Raw genomic sequence first — 22,258 nt, 5'->3', positions numbered from 1 at the left:
AACCCTTCTTTTCCAGCTCCGATACAGACCTGTTTGCGCTTTGGCTTTGAGAGAGGCAGGAGCTGTTCCTAGGCGTATGTTTATGTGACTTTCCCTCCTAAGGCAGCTGAACTAACCCATATTCTCTGCTGACCCCAGGCACAGGCTAATTTTGCTTTCTCGCATGCTCCTCAAGTCTGAACGATCATCGATTAGCAAGTCTGCAGGCTATTCTGAGCTTTGACAAATTTAAAACCTATAAAGCAGCAACTGTGGCACGAGTTCACTTGAGGTGGTTAGTGGCTGGGCTACGACTTGCCAGTTAGATTAGCTCCACACTGGTGGTCCCTCGGAGCTCCGGGGATGCTCTGGCTCCCTTCTGCACATGAACTCAATGTCAATGCAAATGCCAGGCAGAGGCTTTTTGTGAGTGCAGATGTTGAGCTGGCTGTCTGGTTGAAGGAGTCTTGTTTAACTTGTATACCCCTGTTACTTAAACGGGTACCAGAGTGTACCCAGTTGCCTTTTCTCCAATGCTTGCGCCTCTAAGAAATTGCGAGTTTCATGTAACGTGATGTGTAAACTAGGGAGTACGGCAAATTGTAGTGTGCTATATGTGCTTCAGAGGCAGTGTGTGAACTGACTCTTCTTGGAAATCTGACACTTTAGTTATCTGCTGTGGCTGCCCCATCTGATAGTTCACAACTCAAGAACATAGGGTTTAGGGGTGGTTTTTTTTCATTTATATGATTTATAGCCTTAGTAAGAAAGTATGAAGACATTCCAGGATATGCACTTCCATTTATTTAATTGTGTGCTTCCTTGGGCCCTACACACAGGTGAATAAGCAGAGTAAAAGTGATTTATTTTTTTTTCCCTTTTGGTGTGCAAGGTGATAGCTAGTTTTTCTTACCCTATCTACTGCTGTCTTTTATGGATTCCATTTCATACCTTCAGTCTCCCTGGAAAAAAAAAAAAATGCTGCATTTATTCAGTCAAAGCTTCTGCTGTGCTGGAAAAACCAAGCAGTTGGTTTTGGAAACAAGTGGGTATACTATGTAAAATAAAGATACTGTAGCCTATGCTGTTTTAATAGGTGGAAACAAAAGCACTCATTAATACTAGCCACTGATACATCAGGGACAGGGGAATTTTTCTCCATCTATGAATGTGCTTGGGGTTGTTTTTAATCTAAATAGACTGTTTAACTTCAGCAAAGTTACTCTGTGCCGCCTTGTTGGATCCTGGCCGCTGCCAAAAGCCCAGTGCCCTGGGAGCGCCGAGCAGCATTTCAAACAATGATCTACTGTGAAGGTTTCAATAGCTGGTGGCTGAGCACCTGAAACGTGCCCCCAGGAGGGCTGTGCGTCTGCAGCCTCCAACAATGCAAGCCTTTATTTGGGGCACAGGGAAAAAGCAGGGACTTCGGAGCAAGAAGTCTCCAGTGAGAAGCTGTGAAGCTTGCTGCCTTTGGAAATTAATTTTCCTCTGGTTGAGCAGTGCGTGTTGCAAGCTGACTGCCTTACTTCCCAGGCAGGCAGTGCCAGTAAGATTTACAGCTAAGGCATTGGAAGATGGTATAATCCTTGTGGGAGCCGGGTTCTTCCAGCATTGCAACAGCCTCTTGTGTGGAGAGGCTAGAAACCTCTCCCTAGTTTATCACCACGCTTGCGTGCTTCAGTCACAGCTATCGTAAACTTGCCCATAACCATCCTGGTTTTGATTGATCTCAAAGCACTTTATTCCTCCTCAGCAGTGTCTGATACAACAGCCCAAAGATCATAAATATTTGAAGCCAGTGGTTGACAGTAAATTATTTGGGGGCTGAAAGCCTTGCTTAATTTTTTCTTGTGTTGCTGCCGTTGTGTCTTTGGCTTAGTATTGGCAGCAGTAATTCAGCTGCGTTAACCAGATGCTGTAATTAAACAATCTTTTGTTTCCACAAACTGCTTGGAGTGCTCTGGCTGAGCAGTTCAAACACCCGTCTCCTTCAGGAGATCTCCTGCCCCTCGTCTCTTGCTTTGTTGTGGGCTCTTCGCTGCTCATTGAGGGTCCAGGGTGGGACGGCTCCGAGCCTTCCCGAGCCCAGCGGGGCAGGAGCTGGCTGTGCTGGCGCGGGCTCTGGCACCCAGCAGAAAGGAGGCTCGTGTTCTAAGAGCTCTCTCTCTAAGCCAGTCTTTTGATGCCAGACTACTTCCATTTTGGTCCTGAAGGGCTCTCATGGCCTCTTCTGCCACACCGCCATGTAACACAAGCAGAGGAGGGAGCCAAGGTGCCAGTGGGGAGGCTGCCGGGGGTGCAGAGCCCCCGCTCGGGGCAAGCCCTAGCCCTTGCAAGGGTGCTGGTGGGGGCTGTGCTGTTCCTCCCTGCCTGCAGCCTTGTCTTGCACCAAATTAGCTGTTCCTCGTTAATAACTGAGGCTGCCTGTGTAACATCGGGTGCGAGGAAGAGTGTGTCTTACTGTGCTAAATCTTTCTAGGACTGCAGTCGGAGTTTTTCATTAACACGACCAAGGCTGGTCCAGGTGCCCTCTCTGTTACAATTGAAGGGCCGTCAAAGGTGAAAATGGACTGCCAGGAAGCTCCAGAAGGTTACAAAGTCATGTACACACCCATGGCTCCAGGAAGCTATTTAATTGGAGTTAAATTTGGTGGACCTAACCACATAGTGGGCAGCCCCTTCAAGGCAAAGGTTACAGGTAAAAAGCTAACCAGTATTTACTGTGTGCCTGAAGTAGTTTGTATCATTCAGCAAATATGTTCCTCCAGGATAGCAGTGTGGCATTCAGGTTTAGATGCCCAGAAACGTGAGAAGTGAAACATTTCTCCCCAAAGCCTGCCTAGATGAGGGATCTCGGGAGAGGCTACAGGAGCATCAGTCACGGAGCTTGCCAGCTTGACTCAGTGGAGGGTTGTAAAACAGCTTCAAGGGAGAATATTAAGTCCTGAGCTAGCCCTAGGGTTTTGCACTGGGAGTAGGGAAATGTGGCTTATTTACCCATTCCCACCCACCCCCAAGCCTGAAACCTGTAGCATAAGTGTTGTCCCTCTTGGTCTCATTTTGGTGCAGGTATCACGTAACCAAAGGTCAGTAATGTCTGGGAGGCTTTTAGATGATGCGAGCAAGGCTGGTTTAGGAAGCTCTTTCTCTCTTCAGTGCTGTGTTTAAACACAGACTGGAATTCATTTCTACTGCTGCCCCTGAGCTAGTGAACCCTCTCCTGGTGCCCGTGGTGTGGTAATGTTCTTGGGAGTGGACGGCAGGGACTGCGCTCCCCCAGGCTGGGACATGCTCTGCTTTCAAAATGGGTTATTGCAAAATTGCACCTGCTTTTCTGCCAACTCAAGTCATTTTTAGCATTTGGTGATTGGAGCACAATTAACTCTTCTTAAGTGGCCAGCTTTGCTTTAATGAATCCTGAAGTTCCTGTGGTCCTTTAACCACTCGAGGGCTCTGGGATGGGATTGTTGCCAGCGTTGCTGGAAGATGTCAGTTTAAAAACCCAAGTAGGAAATTGCTCCTCTCCGAAAATGCATTTTGGATGCAGAATGCATGCTAGTCATTAGGAGGGTTTTGAAACCTCCTTGTAAATGCCTTTTGGATGGGGTGAACCTGAATGTCAGAAATCTTTTCTGTTTCCAGGACAGCGACTGGTTAGCCCAAGCAGTGCCAACGAAACTTCTTCCATCCTGGTAGAGTCGGTGACAAGATCATCGACTGAAACTTGTTATAGTGCCATTCCCAAATCCACCTCGGATGCTAGCAAGGTGGTTTCCCGTGGAGCAGGACTTTCAAAGGCTTTTGTGGGTCAGAAAAGCTCCTTCTCTGTGGACTGCAGCAAAGCAGGTATGGGTACAGGAACCAGGGGGATGTCAGGGTGGTTTAACTGGACATTTTTTGCCCTAAACCAGCTTGTAAAGTTAAAACTCGGAGCTTGAGGTGGTGATCTGGTTCTAAAGAAAAACTCTGAATGCCACACAGTGCTCACCAACTCAGTCCTAATGTAGAGGTGGTAAAGATGCTGTTTCCTCTCCGAATGGCTTTATCTGAGCCGGGTGCACCTGAAAGAAACCCCAGGGTTATGGCGTGAGAACAAACAGGTTGCTGAATTCAAGCAACCCTCGTGGTGCATTGCAGCGTGCCATGCAAGGTGTTCCCGTAAGCCTTGGGTGCTGATCGTCATCACCTGGAAGCTTTGCGGTGGGTGGATTACAGGCCAGCTGTGTTCACTGGTCTCTGCTATTAACTTCTAACGAAGTACTGGAGAGGCAGTGCCTGCTCACCTTCACGGGCAGTGTTAATGTCTCCTGTGCTCTAGTTAGATAGTGGTAGCCTGCAGGGTCTTTGCAAAATGCACAGGTAAACCCTTGCCTCTATGAGGCTGAAGGCTTTTTAAAATAAAATTCCTTCTTATACCAAATTAACTTGGCTACCACTATGTGAATTAAAATAACAGAATCCATGTGTTATGGAGCCAATATATTATGGTACAACTATGCTTGTTTATTTAAGTTGAGAAGCGCTAACAGTCTCTTATTTTGCTGTAGGTTCAAATATGTTGTTAGTTGGCGTCCACGGACCTACAATACCCTGCGAAGAGGTATCCATCAAACATCTGGGGAGCCACCAGTACAACGTAACGTATGTCGTCAAGGAAAGGGGTGACTATATCCTGGCGGTGAAATGGGGTGACGAGCACATCCCTGGCAGTCCCTTCCATGTCACCGTTCCTTAAACTCGCTGAGCATCAGAGTCAACCTTTGTGTCTGCAGTTCAGATGTAGAGTTATACCAGGTGCAGTCTTGTTGCAAAATGCAGTATCTAGATACACACGGCTCACATTTCAATACAGTCAGAAGTAAACTCTGTAACTATTTTTTACAAGCATTTCACTTCTATCCTACTTACCAACCTAATGTCAATCTATTTAATGTCCTCCTCAAATTGTACCTTTGCAGTACTGTCCAGGTCACTGTTAACATTTGGAGAATCATGTGGATAAATAGACACTAATTTCCCTTGTGGATGTTAAAGGCTTTAGATGTTAATTGAGAACTGGAATTTGTCTTTGTAATTGGGTATCTTAACTACTGATTTTATTTGACTGGAGACTTTACGGTTTAGTTATGGAATATGACTTCGGCTGTCCCCAGTTCAAATTCTTTTCTGTAAAGAAATGAGGTAAAACTGGTACTATAACAGGTGCCTTTGTATACTTGATCAATTTTAACGCTTAACATTATAAAAAGCTACTAAAGGTGGCTTTACCACTCAAATTTAAAATGTCTCTGAAAATGCTTTGCTAATGGTTTACATTTAGGAAAAGTTTATCTTTTATAGCAAGCCAAAAGCAGACTGAAAATGAATTTCTGGAAGCTTTCAGCCTTTCGATGTTAATGCTTTGTAAATCTAGATAGGTAGCTTTTTGGCCACAGGGCTAGCAATGCGGTTTTTAATTAGCTTTGGGATTCTGGTGAGATTTCTGTCACTGTACAGGTAACTCCCCACACCCTTTTTATTCATTTTAAGAACAACCCCCAGTTTGGCTGGGTTAAATAAAGCCCCTAAACTTGCCAAGGCAGGTGTAGCTCTCGCCTGCGTGACCCAAAATTGATGCAGGTCAGACCACAGCAGTGTATTGGGGAGATGATCGGCAGTTTACCTGGAGGCTGTGGCCAGGCGAGTAGCTAAGATGGTGCAAAGAAGCCAACCTGGGGATGGGACCCCACATCTGTAGTTGAGTATGGGGGTGGGAGGGAGGGCGGGTGTGCAAATTTACCAATAATAGCAATGCCGATCAACAAACCTGGTTTTGGTGTGAGTGGTTTTATTATATCTCAGTCCAAGGACATGCCTGAGGCATGCTCATCTCTCCTGAAATCCGCTTCACGCTGCAAAAGGCATTCCTGCTGAAGGACAGGGAGTGAAATCTTCCATTATAACTTGTCTGTTTGTCCTGGATTACTCTGTGCTACTTCCCAAGTGTGTATCTGAATTGCTGTCAGCTGCTGGGGCTTTAGTAAACTCTCCAAATGAGCTTTAACTCTGCAATTAGGAGAAGGTAGGATTTGTTGAAATGTCACTGTCTGTCCCTAGAGAGAAGTTCACACTTACGGTTCTGTAGTTCCGTGTGGATGCACTACTCTCCAGCACAGTCATTGGGGTTTAAAATAAAGGAAGGTTGGGGTTTTTTTTACTGTGCTTTTTATTGTGCCTTAATGTGAAATGCTCACTACATTGTAAACTAGGAAGTAAAAACAAAATAAACTGGAATAAAATGCAGGATTGTAAAATTGTATCTTATAACTTATTAAATAGAAATGTTTGCTTCATTAAAAATGTGCATGTTAAAAACAACATTGGATTCCTTTCATATATAGTCAGTAAAATTCAAACTAAAGCCACAGCGTGCGGCAGCTGCAGGCAGACCGAACAACCCCTGGCCCACGAGCCGTGTAGGTAGCCACAAAAAACTTCAGCATAACTTCACTGACATTAATTTTTTTCCTCTAAAACTTTTTTTTTTTTTAACCTAAAACAAAATGTCTAGCAAAAGTTTAAGCCATGGCATGAACGCATGGGGCGGCGGCGGGCAGAGCATGAATGGGGCACGACACCGGCACAGGGCGCAGTGCCGGCCGGTTCCAGGTCTGATCCCGGGGTGCTGCCTGTGGCACCCGCCGGCCCCTCCGGCCTTGCTGGGCTTGTTTGCAGAAGGTGGTTCCCGGCATGGTGCTGCACCTGGGACCGGCCGGCTCCTGTGCACGGCCATGGAAACCAGCAGATGTTTTCCCAAACAGGCTGGAAGCCCTGCTGAAACCTGAGGCGCAGTGGCTGCCAAGAACTTTCCTGCCCCAGGTTTATCAGATTATTTCCTTTTTATAGTTAGCTGTGTTTCATTAGCTTTGTGCTATGTCAGCCTGAACCTCCTATTTAATGTTTTTAAACAAAACAAACAAAAAAAAATAACCCTGGATACAGCTGGGGTTGAATAAACCTGGAGAGCCTTGAGCCTGCGTAACCCTTGTTTGCCAGCACCCTGCTTCGTCTGGCCGTCTCTTGCCTGTTACCACTTGGCGTCTTGGTCTAATAACATTAGCTGAGATTAATGGGAGCTGTCTGTGAGGCTGATGGACCCTGATTGTTACCTTGCCTGAGGTTACCTCCAGCAAAAGCTAAGCTCTGCTTCAAGCAAGCAGTCCTGCCTTGCCTGGACACTGACAGCGGTGGGGTGGCCACAAAAACTGACTTGCTAAGGACAGCGAGCACCTGGCGGTGGTGGTGGGCGTGAGAAGATGCTGTGTAGGTTGTCTTCGGTAGCAACATTCAGCCAACTCCACCAGCTCTGGCAGCTGAGGACTGACTTGGTCTTGGTGACAGAGCAGTGCTTTGGTGGGTACTGTGCTCTGCTTTTGTTCTTTGGCACCTTGATGAAGGTTTCAGTTTGCAGTGCCCACTGTAGCAGGCAGCTGTGGGGCTGGGGTGTCAGTGTACCGGGTTACTGGTGTCCCAGGGCCTCTTCCCAGGTAGAATTGGAATGGTATGAGATGCACTTTCTTCATTATTTACAGAGGACTGGCATATTTGGTTTGCCTTTAGCTGTGGAAGTGGTTTTTTTCTGCTGCTTTGGTTGAACTTAAGTCCTTTTTTTATGATCTCTCTCCTTGGCGGTGGTTTGCAGTAGGATTTGGCCACATGGTACCTGTGAGTCCCGCTGGGAACTCGTCCATCCCTCCTCTGCTGGCCCAAAGTGTCCTGTGAGCACTCGGCTGGATCTGGCAGTGCCCTCAGTAGCCACCTGGAGCTACTTGCCTGCTGGTGGCCAGTGACCCAGGCAGCCCATAAGCCAGGGCACCACCACGTAGGAAAGCCTGCTGGCACCCACTGCATTTCCAGGAGGTTCGCTGGATGTTTTGGTGGCTGGTGGAAGGTAAGTCCCTGCAGCACACCAGTTGCCTAAGAACAGTAACTCTCCAGAGCATCCCATCCCCCTGTCTGGTATTGATGGTTTTTGATGCCTGAAGCATTTGTTAGTCTTGATGGGTGAGGAGAAGGGGTCTTTTGGAGATGATGTGGAGCTGGTGCTCCTTACAACCTGCACACTCAGCCTGTCCTGTAGCAGTTCTTGTCCCTGTGCTGTGCTTGTTCCTGCCGTACCCTGGGGTCTCGCCTGTGTTTGCTGCCCACTGGCCTTCCCCTTTGGTTTGGGGAGCTGTTGGGGTTCCCTCTTCAGACCCCTCAGGTGTCCCCTGGCCTTGCCTCCATCTGTTTCTGATGGCCGTTACTGGAGGCCATGTGGCAAAGATCATGTATACTTGAGCATCACTCAAAACAGAATTTTTTATTTTTGTGCTGCCCCGTTACAGAAATGCAATCAGGAGAGCACCCACTGCTTCTCAGCACCTTGGAGGCTGCTCCTGGGGGCAGGTGAGGTGGTTGGTGGCCCCTTCACACACACGTGGTGTCCTTAAACCTGCTGCCAGCACGGCTCTTGCTTTCTGCACCACTCACAAATGTGAACAAACGTCTTTTGTTTTATTGTGCCTGATAGAAAAGATGCGAGAGGTCTCGTGTTAGCTGGGGGAGGCAGCTCGTGACAGCACTCTGTCAGGTGCTCTCTGACAGTCGTAAAGGCCCTGGTTTGCCGTGGGCGTCCTTCTGCAGGGCTCCAGTGCCTGGCTGTGCATCATCCCAGGCCATGGGGAATTCCAGCTGCTGGCTGGCCCCAGGCTGCAGCACGCCCTTCAGACTGCCAGCTCTGTCATTTGGCCCAGCACCGCCCTGGCAGCATGGGGATTTGCTTTTCAAAGTAGCTTCAGCCACAAGGAGTGGAGCTCCTTGCAAAAAGCATAAGGTGCTGTTTCTGCTCAGCTGCTTGCCTTGGGCGAGGGGGAAGGTGATCTATCTGGGGCCCACCAAGAGCCGGTCATCTTCAGCATCTGCGTGCCAGTAAAATAGTTCTCCTGCCATTTGTCACCTGCTATATTGTCCTTCGTGCACGATGATAAACCTGGTGTGGGTGCTGCCTGGGGTGTAGCACCAAGTGCCTTTATTAACGGGCTAGATCGTGCCCCCATGATGGGCGTGCTGGGGTGTGCTGGTGAACGTGGGGCAGCTCGGGCGTTTGGTGCTGGGCAGGGCTGACCACAGGGCGCGCAGGCAGAGCGGGGCTGGCAGTACCTCTTCACCCTTTCCAGTATCAGTATAAGTGATGGTCTTCAATAAATTAAAAAATATATTTTAAAATGATTTGAATAATTGAAATTATGAAATCTTTAAATGATTTCAAATTAATCCTTTAATTATTTTAAATACGTATATAAAATATAATCCAGTATGCTTAATTTTCCTAGTGATGTTACTCAGCAGTAAGTCTCTAGTCCATGCCAGGCCTGGGACTGCACAAAGCACTTTGTGCATGTGCGTCCAAAGTGGATCTCCCGTTACCCACCAAACAGCACTGAGCGGGTGTACTAGCAATGCAGGCGGTGGGGGTGTTGCTTAGCAGGGCTCTGGTTTTGGTCAGATTATGCAAACCCTGTAATTAGTTTTCCCTCTAATTGTCTGTGGAAAGCAAAGTTGTGAAGTTTCCAATGCAGAACCTGCTTTTTTCTCTACTCAGTTTTAACTTCTAAATGTATTTGTTTTAAACTGACTTGATTTTATTTTCAATTTATTTTTACCCCACATAGAAATATACTTGCAGTACAGACAATGCACCTTTGTTACTTAAAAAAAAGGAAGCAAACTACGTATTAGTCACATTTAAAAGCCTGTCCAAAGTGGTTACATATAAGCAGACATCACTTGACAGAAACTGGGATGGAGTTACACGAAACTTAATTCAAGGAATGGCACAATGCTTTTTTAGACAGTGTTTTTTGTTTGAGGAAAGACTCTTTCCAAAGCATTTGTTGTTATGACAGCTGCCTGCGCTGCTCTCTCCCATGGGCCAAATGAAACTGGTTGCCCAGTTTGGCCTCTGCCAGGTGAGGGGCAGCTCTGGGTGCGCAGGGAATGGGGTCTCGCAAAGCTGCCGTCAGCATCCCCAGTTGTTTACTCTCTGCTCTGTGCCAGCTGGCTGGGAGGATTTTATTTTTATTGTTATTTTTCCTGGTTGTTTTTCTTATTTTATACATCCTCTATCCACATCCAAAGTAGCAGAAACGAGTGTCTGAAGTGTTGCCGCCAGCAGTGGTGGTGTAGGATGGTGCCCAGCCCCACCGTATTGCTGTGGGCCAGGAGCAAACCCGCCTGGTCCCCACACCTTCCAATAGCAAACTCCCCAACTCCTGTAAGCAAATGTTTATTTAAAAAAAGAATTTTTCCCTATGTTACAGGAACTCAGAGATATTCCCATCCCATCACAAGGTGCCACATCCTCATGCCTCCATCTGAGCTGGAGAGGAAGCAGCAGGATGGGCTACATCAATTTTTTTCCACCACAGCCTGCAGTAATTCATTAATATTCAGCAGGTCCCTCTCGCAGGTTATCAAAACAGCCCCGCTGCCAGCTCTCCCTCTTGTGTGGGGCTGTTTCCCCAGTGCCTCCTGGGAAAATGCTTTTAAATGGGCTTTTCAGAATTTCTCAGACTTTCAGAGTTAATTTTCATAGTTGTGAATTTACATTGCATGCTTAAAAAAGCCATTGTCACTAAAATCAGGCTGGATTTATAGCTCATGTCTCTATTAATTTGACTGGGATTTAAAGCACATTCTTTATGTAACATGAATGAAAGGCTAATATATGCGATGTTAAAAAAAATGAATATAGGCGTAATACAACTTAGCAGGACTCAGTGGTATGTTTGGCAGCTCTTCCCTGTGATGAACTGCCTTTCTGCAGGACCTTTGTACTGCAAATATTTGTATCCGTGCTTAGCTGGAAGCCTGTGCCTCCTTTGAGCCCCATGGAAGAGCTGGCCATGCTGGGAGGGTATTTCTTTCTGACAGTGATGTCCTGCTGGGGGGTTTCTTTTTTTTTTATTTTTTTTTTTTTTTTGGAGGATAGGATTTTGCATCTGGCTTCCCTGAAGATGGCTGGGGTCAGGCCCTCCTCCCGGCTGGGACGCACAGAAAGCGGTCACGGCTCAAACGCCGGCATTTGCGGAGCTTTTCAGGGAAGCGTTCTGGTTCCTTTGCCAATATGGAAATTAATTTCTATAAATCTGTCTCCCGACTAACCGAAAATACTCCGCAAACCCCGACAGCTGAGGTGCTGTATTTAAAGTGTCACATGCACTATTTAACCTTGTTTCTCGCGCCGCCTGGAAACCCAGCCTGCACAGAAAGGGCGTTCGGGGCTTTATAGCAGGTGACAGAGCTTGGGTCGCCCCATCCTTGGGGTGGCGGAGGGGAAGGGGCTAAACCTGGTGGGCCGGGGGCTGCAGGAGCCCCCATGCAAACGGCAGCATCCCCCAGCACCGGAGAAGGGGGTCGGCAGCACGTGCCGCAGGCGGGCACGGCGGGGGGGGGGTCACTCACACCGCCCCCGGACCAGGTACGACCCCCGCCCCCGAGCAGAAGTGGGGCATGGAAGGCATCCCGGGGGGCTGGGGTCGCTGCGGGGCTCAGCCAGCCGCCCCGATGCTCTTGGTGCAGCTGTGGCGAGGGGACACCGAGGGGTCTCCTGCGTGGGTGTGCCCCGGGCCCTGCGATGGTTTTCCGGTGGGATAACGGTGGGCAAGGAGCCAGCCGGCGCCGGGGCCGAAACCGGTGCCGCCTTTTTGCTGCAAAACTCATGTACGGACGCAGTGAGGCCAGGGGCGCTTGGGTGGGGGCAGCGGCGGGCCGGCTCCCGGCGGGGGGCTCTGCGGGCCGGCCCGCTGCCCGCCCCCCCCCCCCCGCCGCCCGGGATCGCCACTCGGCGCTGCCGCCCGCCCCTCCGCTGCCGCCAGGGGGCGCGCTCGCCCCGCCGAAGGCTCCCGCAGGGGGCGCGGGCCCCGGCCCGGGCGGTGGGCTGCGGGGGCCCCGGGGGAGCGGGGCGGGGGGCGCTGCCTTTCCCGGTCGTTTTCCTTTCGAACACACCTAGGATAAAGGCGAGTGCTGTCTTCGCCTTCCGCGCTGCACCGCCCCGGCTTGCTCGGCGGAGAGCGGCCCCGCCAGGGAGCCTGAGCGCTGTGCGATAGCGGAGTGGGAGCAGGGTCCCCGTGGGCGCCGTGCGACCCTCCCCCAGGGAGCCCCCGCCGCTCCTCCGCCGCGGGTGCTTATCAGTGGGCATCCAAGGGCAGCCCGGGGCACCGAGCTGCTCCCGCCGCCCCGCCGGCCCCGGGGCAGCCGACCCCGGTAGTCCCGCAGCGGCTGGTGCTTCGATTCTGCTGCCTTTGCGATTGCTGTCGGTGCTGCCAGCCCTGCTGTGCCACCGGGCAACGCAGCCTCTCCGTGGCTGACACATCTGTCCGTGGCGGACACATCTGTCCGTGGCTGACACACCGGTGTAGTCAGGCACAGGATGCCCGCGGGTCCCAGCCCCAACCCCACCGGCGGTGGCCTTGGCACCCGTCCCTGTTTGCCCGTTGCCCACGTGCCGAGGAAGCAGCAGGAGCTGCAGAGGGTGTTCAGGCTTGAACTGCACGTGTCTGTGTGTGTTTGTGCACAGCTGAACTTTCAGCAACATGAAGCAAGCATCAATGTAAACCCAAATCAGCAAGGCTGTGCTGTGTACAGGTGTTGCCGTGCCGAAGGGCTTAAGAGCTGGGGACACTTGCATGATGCAGAGAGGGGACAGAGCCTGGTCCCGCTGACCCCTGTCCTTCTGTGCAGTTTGTTAAATAGTACGTCCCAGCATGTTTGATAATGTTTTAAATATAATTTTTTAATGTTTCTCTAATGCTGCATATTCAATCACAGTGCATGCTCCATCGGTCTGTGTTTGAGAATACAGACACCCCAAACACACAAGCCAGATGGGTCCCTGTGGGGTTTTGTACCAGCTCTACTGTGTCCTCTGTTGCTGCCAGTACCTAAAAGGAGACAAAAGGAGGTACACACAGCCTTGTCCTGCCAAGGGCACTTCCCTGCCAAGGGACTCACTCTCCAAGGGCAGTAAAACCCATACTCACATGGGTTTCCACAGGGCGAGGGGCAGTCCTGGCTGTACCTCTGTGCAGGGCAGCAGGCACCTCCTGTGGGGCTGGGGAGGGGGTCTCTGTGGGAGGGTGGAGACCTAGGGTCTGCGGGACATAAAGATGCCTCCAGCATCATGCATTGGAGAAGGGCTTCCCAAGGACCCAGACCTGAGGGACTGGGGGCCTTAGCACTGTTTGTTCAGCTGAACCCTATCTGCTCTGTGTCCTCTCCTAGCCAAGGCTGCTGTGGAGGAAAGGAGTTTTCAGCTTCTGAAGAGCTGCTTTGTTTCTCTCCCAGCCATGATCTGAGACCTGGCTTGCATGAGACAGTCTTTCCAGGCTATTGCAGATTCCCAGCATAAAACTTCTGTTTGATCATAAATAAAGCTCAGGAAGCCTCATTCATCAAAAGAAAAACGTTTTTTTCTGGCTGCAGAATACATCGAGGCTCCTGCAGGCTGCAACAACTTAAAACCACCTTTGCAGTTGGGACAGCGAGGTAATGATACCCCATGTGAGAAAAATCTAGAGATGACATGAACTGTTAAACATTTTAGGATGTAATTATAGTATTGTCTAATGAATATATGGAATAGAGACAGGAATATCTATAGAGACTGACTGTGCTGACTGTACAAGCTTTGGACACTGCCCAGCCCCTATCCGATGTTATGAACCATGTGTAGATGCCCTCTGTGTGCCTTGAGCCCCACAAAAGTGCATCCCAGCTCTTCACAGAAGGGCATCGTTTTGCATTAAGATGTCTCTGCCAGTCAAACCTTTAGCCTTTCTGTAACAGGATCATGTTGTGGTTTAATCCCAGTTGGCAACTAAGCCCCATGCTCACCCACTCCCCCCTGGTGGGATGCGGGGATAATCAGCAGAGTAAAAGTGGGAAAACTCATGGGTTGAGATAAAGACAGTTTAATAAGTAAAACAAAAGCCAGACACGCAAGCGAAGCAAGCCAAGGAATTCATGCACCCATTCCCGTGGCAGGCAGGTGTTCAGCCGTCCCCGGGAAAGCAGGGCTTCATCGTGGGTAACACTTATTCAGGAAGACAAAAGGTTCTAACTCCAAATGTGTCCACCTTCCTCCTCCTTCCCCCAGGTCTATAAGCTGAGCATGCTGCCATATGGTATGGGATATCCCTTTGGTCAGCGGGGGTCAGCTGTCCTGCCTGTGTCGCCCCCCCCCCCCCCCCCCAACTCCTTGTGCCCCCCAGCCCCCTCGCTGTGGGGTGGGGTGAGGAGCAGAGAAGCCCTTGGCTCTGTGCAAGCTGCTCAGCAATAACAGAAACCTCCCTGTGTTATCAAGGCTGTTTTCAGCACAAACCCAAAGCAGAGCCCCATACGAGCTGCTCTGAAGAGAATTCACTCCACGCCAGGCCAAGCCAGCCTCTCCAGACCGAATCCTGAGGCTGCAGCACAGCAGCAGCTGCTCTCCAGCCACACCTCTTGTCTTCAAATGCTGGGTAAGGGATTGATTCTATTTGATGTTGCAAATAAGGACAAAGATTTTCAGTAAAACTTAGCCGTAATTAAGTGTTTTTCTTGATTGAATATATCCATTATTGCTTTCCTGGAGTGTGATTTACTTTGCGCCCTGCTTCTTTCTGAAAGCCAAGAAAGAGTAGGGACTTACGTAGGACTAAGATGCAAAGCCACAGACTTAGATTGATTCCAGCCTTTACATGAACCATCGCTGCTGTCAGCCAGACATTGACATTTCTATAAAAATCCTAATGTAAATATTTGTTCTAAATCAGTCTCTTTCCTTTTGCCTTGACTGGAGTATAACCGAGGGAGCTTATGAAATGCTGTATCGTTTCAAGATTAATTGCTACTGAAAGTTGGAGGATTTGTTGTCTGCCCTGCACACACACCCCTGGGATAACCTACTCTCAATTTAGTTTCTTTCCTCAAATTCTTTCTCCCTGGACAGTGAGTTTCACAAAAGCCGAACTGTCTGCCTCCCCTAAGAGCCTGTCTCCCTTGCTAGCCCTCCCTCCCTGCCCCGCCAGCAGACAAACCAGGGGCTGTTGATGAAGGGAGGTGAACATTTGCCTCTGCTGACAGTTGGATCATTCCCACTTTTCAGATGCCATCTGTGTGACAAGGTTTGGTCTGCACTCAAATACAGCCTGTGGGCTGAGCTGAGAGAGCAGATCCCTGCACCACTGTGTTAAATAATCATCATTAAAGTCTGGTTCATCAGAGAACTTTGGGGGTCATCGAGGTTTTGGGGTGGGGGGAGATGCAGCTCGCTTCTGTGTCAGGATGCTGAAATCATATTTTAGTGTAAGTTTTATGACCTTCTCTGTTGGCAGTGCTGTCACCTGGGATCTGCAGGACTTCTCACCTGAGCTTTGCAGGCAAGGTGATGGCAGCTGGCAGGCAGGCAGGAGTGAGAACCACCAGCGCTCTCTTCCTCCTGCTCCTGACTGGGTTAGTGCAGAAAAGGGGCTCTCACTGCCTGTCCCTCTGCCTTTTCTTCCTGCCTTGCCCCAAGCCCCCAGTGCTATGAGCAGTTTCAAACCCACGCGGAGCAAGTAATCTAAGTTAACAACATTTTACAATTGCAAATCACCAGGCACAGACCTCTGGTTGCAGCTCTGAAGCATATACACACACACACACGCACACGATGCAGAAAGGTTGTTTTAATCCTGCCCTGGCAGAGCTGCAGAGCCCCCGTGAACGAGAACGCATGGAGGTCCCTGCCCTTCAGGTGTTAGAGATGAAGCACACAAAAGTTTTTTACCCTTGCAGTAGCTCCTTTTATTTGTCAATACAGTAAGTATAGTATGCTGCTTCTAACTGATTTATTTTTGCATACTATGAGGAAAATAACCTGAAGGTTTAATTTGCCTTCTCACCCAAAATATTTGAACTTTAACAAAATATTTGGGTTTTTTCCACTAAATATTGCACTTGCTGTTAAGTATATCTACATCAGTCTTCTACAGGATCTGCTGGCATCTGTGTATTTCCACACCACTTGAGAGGACTCAGCATGCTCATGAGCTTGAGTGGCGGCTCTTTCTTGGTCTCCTGCTCTTCGAGAACTTTGATTTCAGCCAGTTGAAGAAGCCACCTTTTGTTTTTAACTCAAATTCTACTGGGAAGTGGTCGCTCACCCCCAGTGCCTACAAGACAAGGAGAGGGGTTGGGAGCTGGCCACCATGCTCTTGCCAAACCCTGCCCCAGGGGGTCTCATTGGGATGGTGGGGAAGTGGATGTGCAGTGGTGGATGCGGGGAGGTGCAATGCTAGCATTGCATCACTTTGGGAGGCTGCAATGGTTTTATGGCCAAGACTGTGTTCAAAACTGCCTGGATAGCATTGGCTTTGAGCCCCTGTGTTAGCTCTTGCCCCTCTGCTGCAGAGGCGGCGCTGTGCCTACCTGCTCCTCAGTCATCTGAAAGTTCTTCTGGAAATCGAAGACACTGACAGAGTGTGGCACGATGGCATGGATGAGCTTCTGCCCGCTGACCACGATCCTGCAAGGAGCAAGGAATGGGGGTGCTGTTATGACGTGCACAGCCAGCAGCAGCCAAGCTGCACAGAGCCAGTGACCAGGGAGGTGGCCTTGATGGAGTCACAGCTGCACATGGTTTATCCTTACCCGCGGGCTGCCCACTCAGAGATGTCAGCACCTGCCTCCTGCTGAGTCTGGCTGATTGCTTTCCTTGGCAGTGAGGCATCTAAATATTTGCATGCATTGGCCAAATTACTTCTATCTAAACCCACCCCAACAGTGCTGCAAAGTTCAAAGCTGTACTTTGGATACAAAAATCATAGGAAGCCAGTGACTGGAGTCTCAGTGAAGTCCTGCTTTGATCCAGAAGCTCGTTCTGCAAGACATTTAAGTCTTGACTTACTCTGGGCTCTAACAGGCTGATGTATTTGTCCCTGCTGAGGGAGCTGCACGTAGCAGCACGACTTGCCATGTGCCCAGAGGAAGGCAAGGCGTCCCACCTCCTGAGCAGAACCAGACTTTGCATTTGTCAATCCAAATTACAAATGCAAGAGCCAAAACCATGGCACAAAGCCAGCAGGGAGGTGCAGCAGCACCTTCTGTCAGGGTGTCTGCAGGGCTCCCTGTGGATGAGAAGCGCTGCATAACTGTCCGGCATTTATCTTCACCTAAGCCACAGCAACAGCTGGTTCTTGCATGAAATTTTGCCCTTTCTACAAAACTGCTTGCCAACCAGCCTGCAAAGTGCTGTGTGCTCCTGACTAGAAGTATTCAGATCTCATTTCCCCCTGGACACTGTTTTATCTTTGAAGGCCTCATGCACATTTGCTTTATCTGACAGTCACTGACACCTTTCGATATACTTTTTTTTCTCTGAGAGTGGTAAACAGAGAATGCTTTGACAGTGAAACCTTTACCTGTCATATGGGCAGCTTGTGCTCCTCTTCACCGTTGTGTCATTTTTGTCACCAATTAGCCAGATGAATTCAGGGTAAGTCCTCAGCCGGATGTTCTTCCACTGTTTTTGGGGAACATAGCTGCATCCAGCGTTAAAGTCCCCCATGAAGATGAAGTTCTGGAAGGCAGAGGGGTTTTCAAAAGCAGTAATGAGGACAGCTCTTCAAAAGAAGACTGGCAAGGATGTTTAGGGTCAAAGGATGCTCCCGATAGCCATTACAGCTCAAATAGCAAGCGCTCATTGGGTGCAGTGGGGCTTCTCCTTTCTGCTGGGTGCACCACCAAAGCATGCTGGTTTACTGATTTTACACAAAGTTTACTGATTAAAATGTGGAGAACTTGGTGAAAACACATCAAAGAAGTACTCAAAATCTGGGGTTTATTAATGGTTTTAAGGTTATCAGGCTGGAATAGAGAATAGTGTGCCAGATGACTCAGTACCAAAGCCGCTGTTAGTAACACAGATGTGGCAACTAACCTCAGTTTTCCAGCGCTGTTTTACATCTAAATACACATCATAGAGCTCATCAATCTCCCGTACTGCTGTCTCTGGTGTGGTGTGCAGAGGGATTATAGCAAACTCTTTGACAGCTTAAAAACATGGCAAAAGAAGAGGAAAAAAATGTAATGGTTACGCACACAATGAATCACAAAGAAACAAGAGACCAACTTGGAAGCAAGAAGGTTTCTCTGAAGAAGCAGCAGCCTCTGCCCTGGCTGTGGATCAGAGGCAATTGCTGGGTAATCGCACCGTGCCCCCCACCAGCTGCCCAGCCACAGTTACGCTGCGATACGACAAGGTGCTGCGCCAGGACCAGGCAAACCCCGCTCCAATATGGAAAAACCCACGGCAATCGCTGCTGCCATGGCCACGCCGGCAGCACGGAGCACATCTGCCACACCACTGCCCATGGCAGCAGCTTCCCAGGGGCTGCGGTGTGTGCTGAGCTGTGGGCGATGCCAGAGGCAGCAGCCCCAAGGGCTGAATGCTGCTCTTGTAGGGAAATGCGGGGGGGGGGGCAAGATGCGGCCCCTTTCGCCTGCCCCCACCACGCACTCGGGTCCAGCTGGTGCTTTTCTTGCTGCATGAGATTCGTCGATGGGCGAGTGATTTGTTTCTGAAACATCTCACCGGTTTTTGGAGACTGGAACCAGATGGTGAAGGGCTCTCTGGAGAAGGCATCCTCATCCCCGGGCTGGGTGTCAGGGTACTGGTAGGTTTGTTTCACTGATACCAGATGCTGCCTGCAGCAGGATAAACAGGGTAGGGGATGGCACGCTCGCAGCTCGCTGGGACATGTCTAACACTGACTCCATGCTCTGGTCCAGCCCCCAGGCCTTAGTCTGGGACAGATACAGCCATGCTGGTGGCTGCACCTGGGGTGATCCCCACACCCAGGCACAGCCCATCCCATCCATGCAGCCTGCACCTCTCCGGCTCCCTCGGAGCAAAGCCACCACCGCGGCTCTACAAGGCTGCCAGCCGGGAGGGCAGGTGAGGGGCTGGCTTGGTGGCCAGGGGAGCTCGCTGACCTGTAGATGAAGGCGTACTGCTCCTTGTAGCTCTTCCTTCCCAGCCTCTCGCTGACCACACAGCTGTAGTCCTCCTTCGGCCCCCTCAGCTGACTGGAAGGAAAGCGGTGTTGCTGCCTTTGTTTCTGCATTCACGAGGGGCTGAGGAGCAGATAATTCTGCCTGTGCCCAAGGGCAGGGGATGTTGCCTGCCTGACCTCAGCAGCAGGTAGTAGGGACAATACCCCTTCCCTACTCATTGCAGCCTCTGTCCCTCCTTCAGCTGGGTGTACTCTGCTTTTCCCTCCAGACCGTCACTCCAGACAGGCAGCCCCCAATCCCAAGCAGCCCCCAACCCTGCAGAAAGGCGGCTGCCCTGCCGCTAGCCAGGCAAGGGCCCGTCCCTCCCTTCTGTTTTCCTTCAAGAGTTAATCTTTAATGAATTGAATCTAACCTGGTTATTTTGATTGAAAAATACATGTCCTACAGTGGTCTGGAGCTGGCTTTGCTCCTGGCCTTCAGTGAGGCTGCCAGAGCCTGGGGTCCTGGGGTCCTGCCTCCATGGCTGGGACGGAGCCCAGACCCTGAGCTTTCGCCCCAGAAGGCAGCGCTGAGCAGAGTAGGGCTCTTGCCAAGCATCTTTCCCAATATTTGCTTACTTGCCCATGGCCACCTTACCTGGTGAGCTTCTCCACCAGGAAAGGACAAATCCGGTTCTTGTTCTCCTTTATTTCCATCAGCAGCACGATGTCACAGCGAGAAATGATCTGCAAGGGGAAGAAGCAGAAGCAAGTTTGCATGCTGGTGGGTTTTGGAGAGTTAGAAAGAGGTTAGAAAGAAGTGGTAACTGGTGCGTGAGAAGTCCTTTATGGAAGAAGCAGTGTCTGCCCTGGAGCTGGGGTGGGGGTGGGCAGCAGAGCAAAGCCCTTCTGCTTTCAAAGCGGTCTCACTCCCTCGCGGGAGCTGGGAGAGGGAACTCTGAGGCAGAGCAGTTTCGAGTTTGTTGAAAAACTGGGCTTGATGCTGAGGAGGAAGTCTGGAAAGAAAGGGGCAGCGAGAGCACTGCCGGGGTACTGCCCTGTGCCCCCCTACCCACTCGGTCACGCTTCTTGCTCCTCCTTGCCCTTCCCACATGGGTTTTCTTCTCTGCTTTGGACCGGTGCTGCACACAAGCATCCCAATTCACTCAGAGCCCAGATGGATGTGGCAGGAGGTTTTGGGGGCACTGAGGGGAGCCATTAGGGTCTATCATCAACCAGCTGCAATGGTTTTCATCCTTTTTCTGGTGCACGCACCCCTAGGGTCCTGCAGCTATGCTATGCCTTCTGAAAGCCGCCCGTGCTGTCAGCGTTTGCCCATCCCAGTCATCTATTGCAGACCCCTCTGAAATAGCCTGTGGAGCACAAAGCAACCCCCGGTCTGAAAACAGGGTCCCGGCACTTGTGGGCTGCAGCACTGCAAGGGGCTGCAGGGTGCCCGGGTGGGGGAGGGCTGCCCCAGCCTCTCTCAGCTCCCACTGCCGGCGCTGGGATTCCCCACAGGCAAGCCCGGCTCACTCCACACCCTGGCGTGCTCAGGGGCTTCCTTATTCCCCCAGTTTTATTGCTTTTCAAATGTTATGGGTGATACTCATGGGGGAAAAGCCCCTTTTTCCCCCCTGAAACTTGTAGAAATTAATATATTGCCCACGGCGCTGACAGTACAGGAAGAACAGTCTAGAAACGCAAACCCCAAGCAAACCCCTCTTCTCCAGCAGTTTGCAGTGAAAGGATTAAAACCCAACTAAATGGTGGCATTCCTCACTGCTGCCCTTCGGCACGCACAGCCACCCTGCTAACACCCAGCACTGTGGCATCTTGGAGAGCACTTACAAAAGCTACAAATCCAAAACATGCTTCTTTTAAAAAGCTGAGTTATCTTCAGCTGCTGCAGAGGAAGCCTGATGGTGAGGGCTTGTTTTAATAAATCAGCAGCCAGGCTTTTCAATTTTGTACACACTCTAATATGATACTTTCTGCTGTCCTGAGAATATGTTTAATTATACAAGAATATTTCAGAATAATTAGCACATAAACAAGGTAAATAATGTATCACAAAATAAAGCTCTGTGGATTCAAAATGAAAACTATTTTTACTGTGCACAGAGGTTTTCCTCCTTTCCTAACTCCATTTCCAAAAGAAACAGCAAATGTTGTTTCTGTTGTATTCCCATGCAAGCTAAAATAACAGCAAACATCCTACTTAACCACAGGCTGATTTTTACTGTAAGAGTATAACATTATTTAATTATTCATTTGTTGCTTTTACTTGAAATTCAACTACAAAAAGGTAAAAAAGTGCAACATTATGCAACTAAGAAATCTTTGGAAAGCTCAATGTCTGTCCCATCCAGGCAAATGAACATACCTTTACCACGGCATCGACGACTTCAGGTCTGGCTATTTTAGTTTCTCCAAGAGACCTCACATTGAAGGAGCAGATTTTTAGGCTCAGAGATGGGCTGAAATTGCAGAGCAAAAGCAAGATGAAGAGCAACATCTTCAGGGACTTGGACAAAATGAGTTGCTGTGAGTGTGCCTATAAATATATATGTGTGTGTGTGTTTGTGGTAGTTGGGAGGTCAAACTGAGCAGTCAGCAGTGTCGATCACGAACATGAACAGGAATTGCCATTTCCTCCTTCCCCTCGCTTCCATCTCCCAGCTCAAAGCAACATGGAGACTTTGAACTTCTGCCTTGGGGGAAAACCGGTTCTTCCGAGCCAACCTCCCCACCCTGGAGGAGCAACCGCTACTGCTCTGCCAGACCCCAGCATCCCTCCCCACAAGGAGGCACCTACTGTGGTATGCCTGCCATGCCTGGGTACCGGCCGGGAACACCCCAGGCAGTGCTGGGGCAGGACCAGGCTCCCTGGGCCACCCCAGACTAGAGGTCAAGACCAGGAGGTGGATGGATAGATGGTGAAAGGGTCTGGGAAGCAGCAGTGGGGAGAAGAGGGGGTCTGGAGGAGGTGTACACCAGAAGCCCCAGTGGAAGCTGATGGTGGTGGGACACCCTGGACATGGAGGTTTTGACCATGTCCATGTTTTGTTCTGCTTTCGTGGTGGTTGGAAAGTCACGCCATAAGAAAGCAATGAACTGTCTATTGCCCCAGGCTGTGCACTTTTACCCACTTCTCCCTCTGCCCACAGCTGTGATGTGCTCTGCTGTGGGATGGCCACATTTGTTTGCCCACTGCTAAGGGGGAGGCTGCTGGCTCAGCCGCT

The 22,258-nt window shown here is 50.1% G+C and overlaps 2 protein-coding genes and 1 long non-coding RNA gene across 7 annotated transcripts in view; 2 read left to right on the top strand and 1 right to left on the bottom strand.

Annotated features, from left to right (window-relative positions):
• Positions 1–6,336, top strand: part of FLNB (filamin B) — a 73,679-nt gene extending 67,343 nt beyond the window's left edge. For 3 of the 4 annotated variants that reach the window (XM_027794346.2, XM_027794335.2, XM_027794324.2), the window contains 3 exons: positions 2,459–2,677; positions 3,622–3,825; positions 4,527–6,336. In XM_027794346.2, coding sequence (XP_027650147.2) covers positions 2,459–2,677; positions 3,622–3,825; positions 4,527–4,714 — 611 coding nt within the window. In that variant the 3' untranslated portion in view covers positions 4,715–6,336. The remainder of the gene's footprint in view (positions 1–2,458; positions 2,678–3,621; positions 3,826–4,526) is intronic. The other variant, XM_055804156.1, reaches the window with a different exon arrangement.
• Positions 5–1,000, top strand: LOC129784476 (uncharacterized). Its single transcript, XR_008747229.1, has 2 exons — positions 5–467; positions 499–1,000. It is a non-coding gene; the product is annotated as an uncharacterized LOC129784476 (long non-coding RNA).
• A 9,464-nt stretch (positions 6,337–15,800) lies between the features above and the next one.
• Positions 15,801–21,648, bottom strand: DNASE1L3 (deoxyribonuclease 1 like 3). 2 transcript variants are annotated; one of them, XM_005230082.4, is made up of 8 exons: positions 21,400–21,648; positions 19,672–19,760; positions 19,015–19,107; positions 18,614–18,726; positions 17,960–18,072; positions 17,442–17,599; positions 16,450–16,546; positions 15,801–16,193 (listed from the first exon to the last, which is right to left on the bottom strand). In XM_005230082.4, exons 1-8 carry the CDS (start codon positions 21,529–21,531, stop codon positions 16,065–16,067), a joined length of 924 nt encoding a protein of 307 aa, XP_005230139.1. In that variant the 5' UTR covers positions 21,532–21,648; the 3' UTR covers positions 15,801–16,064. The 2 variants fall into 2 exon arrangements, with proteins under 2 accessions (XP_005230139.1, XP_013159025.1); XM_013303571.3 differs by lacking the exon at positions 21,400–21,648 and having other exon boundaries at positions 19,015–19,155.
• Positions 21,649–22,258: the final 610 nt, after the last annotated feature.

This window comes from Falco peregrinus, chromosome 5 (assembly GCF_023634155.1).
Source record: "Falco peregrinus isolate bFalPer1 chromosome 5, bFalPer1.pri, whole genome shotgun sequence".
Classification (NCBI taxonomy): domain Eukaryota; kingdom Metazoa; phylum Chordata; class Aves; order Falconiformes; family Falconidae; genus Falco; species Falco peregrinus.
This window is presented reverse-complemented; position numbering and strand designations above follow the sequence as displayed.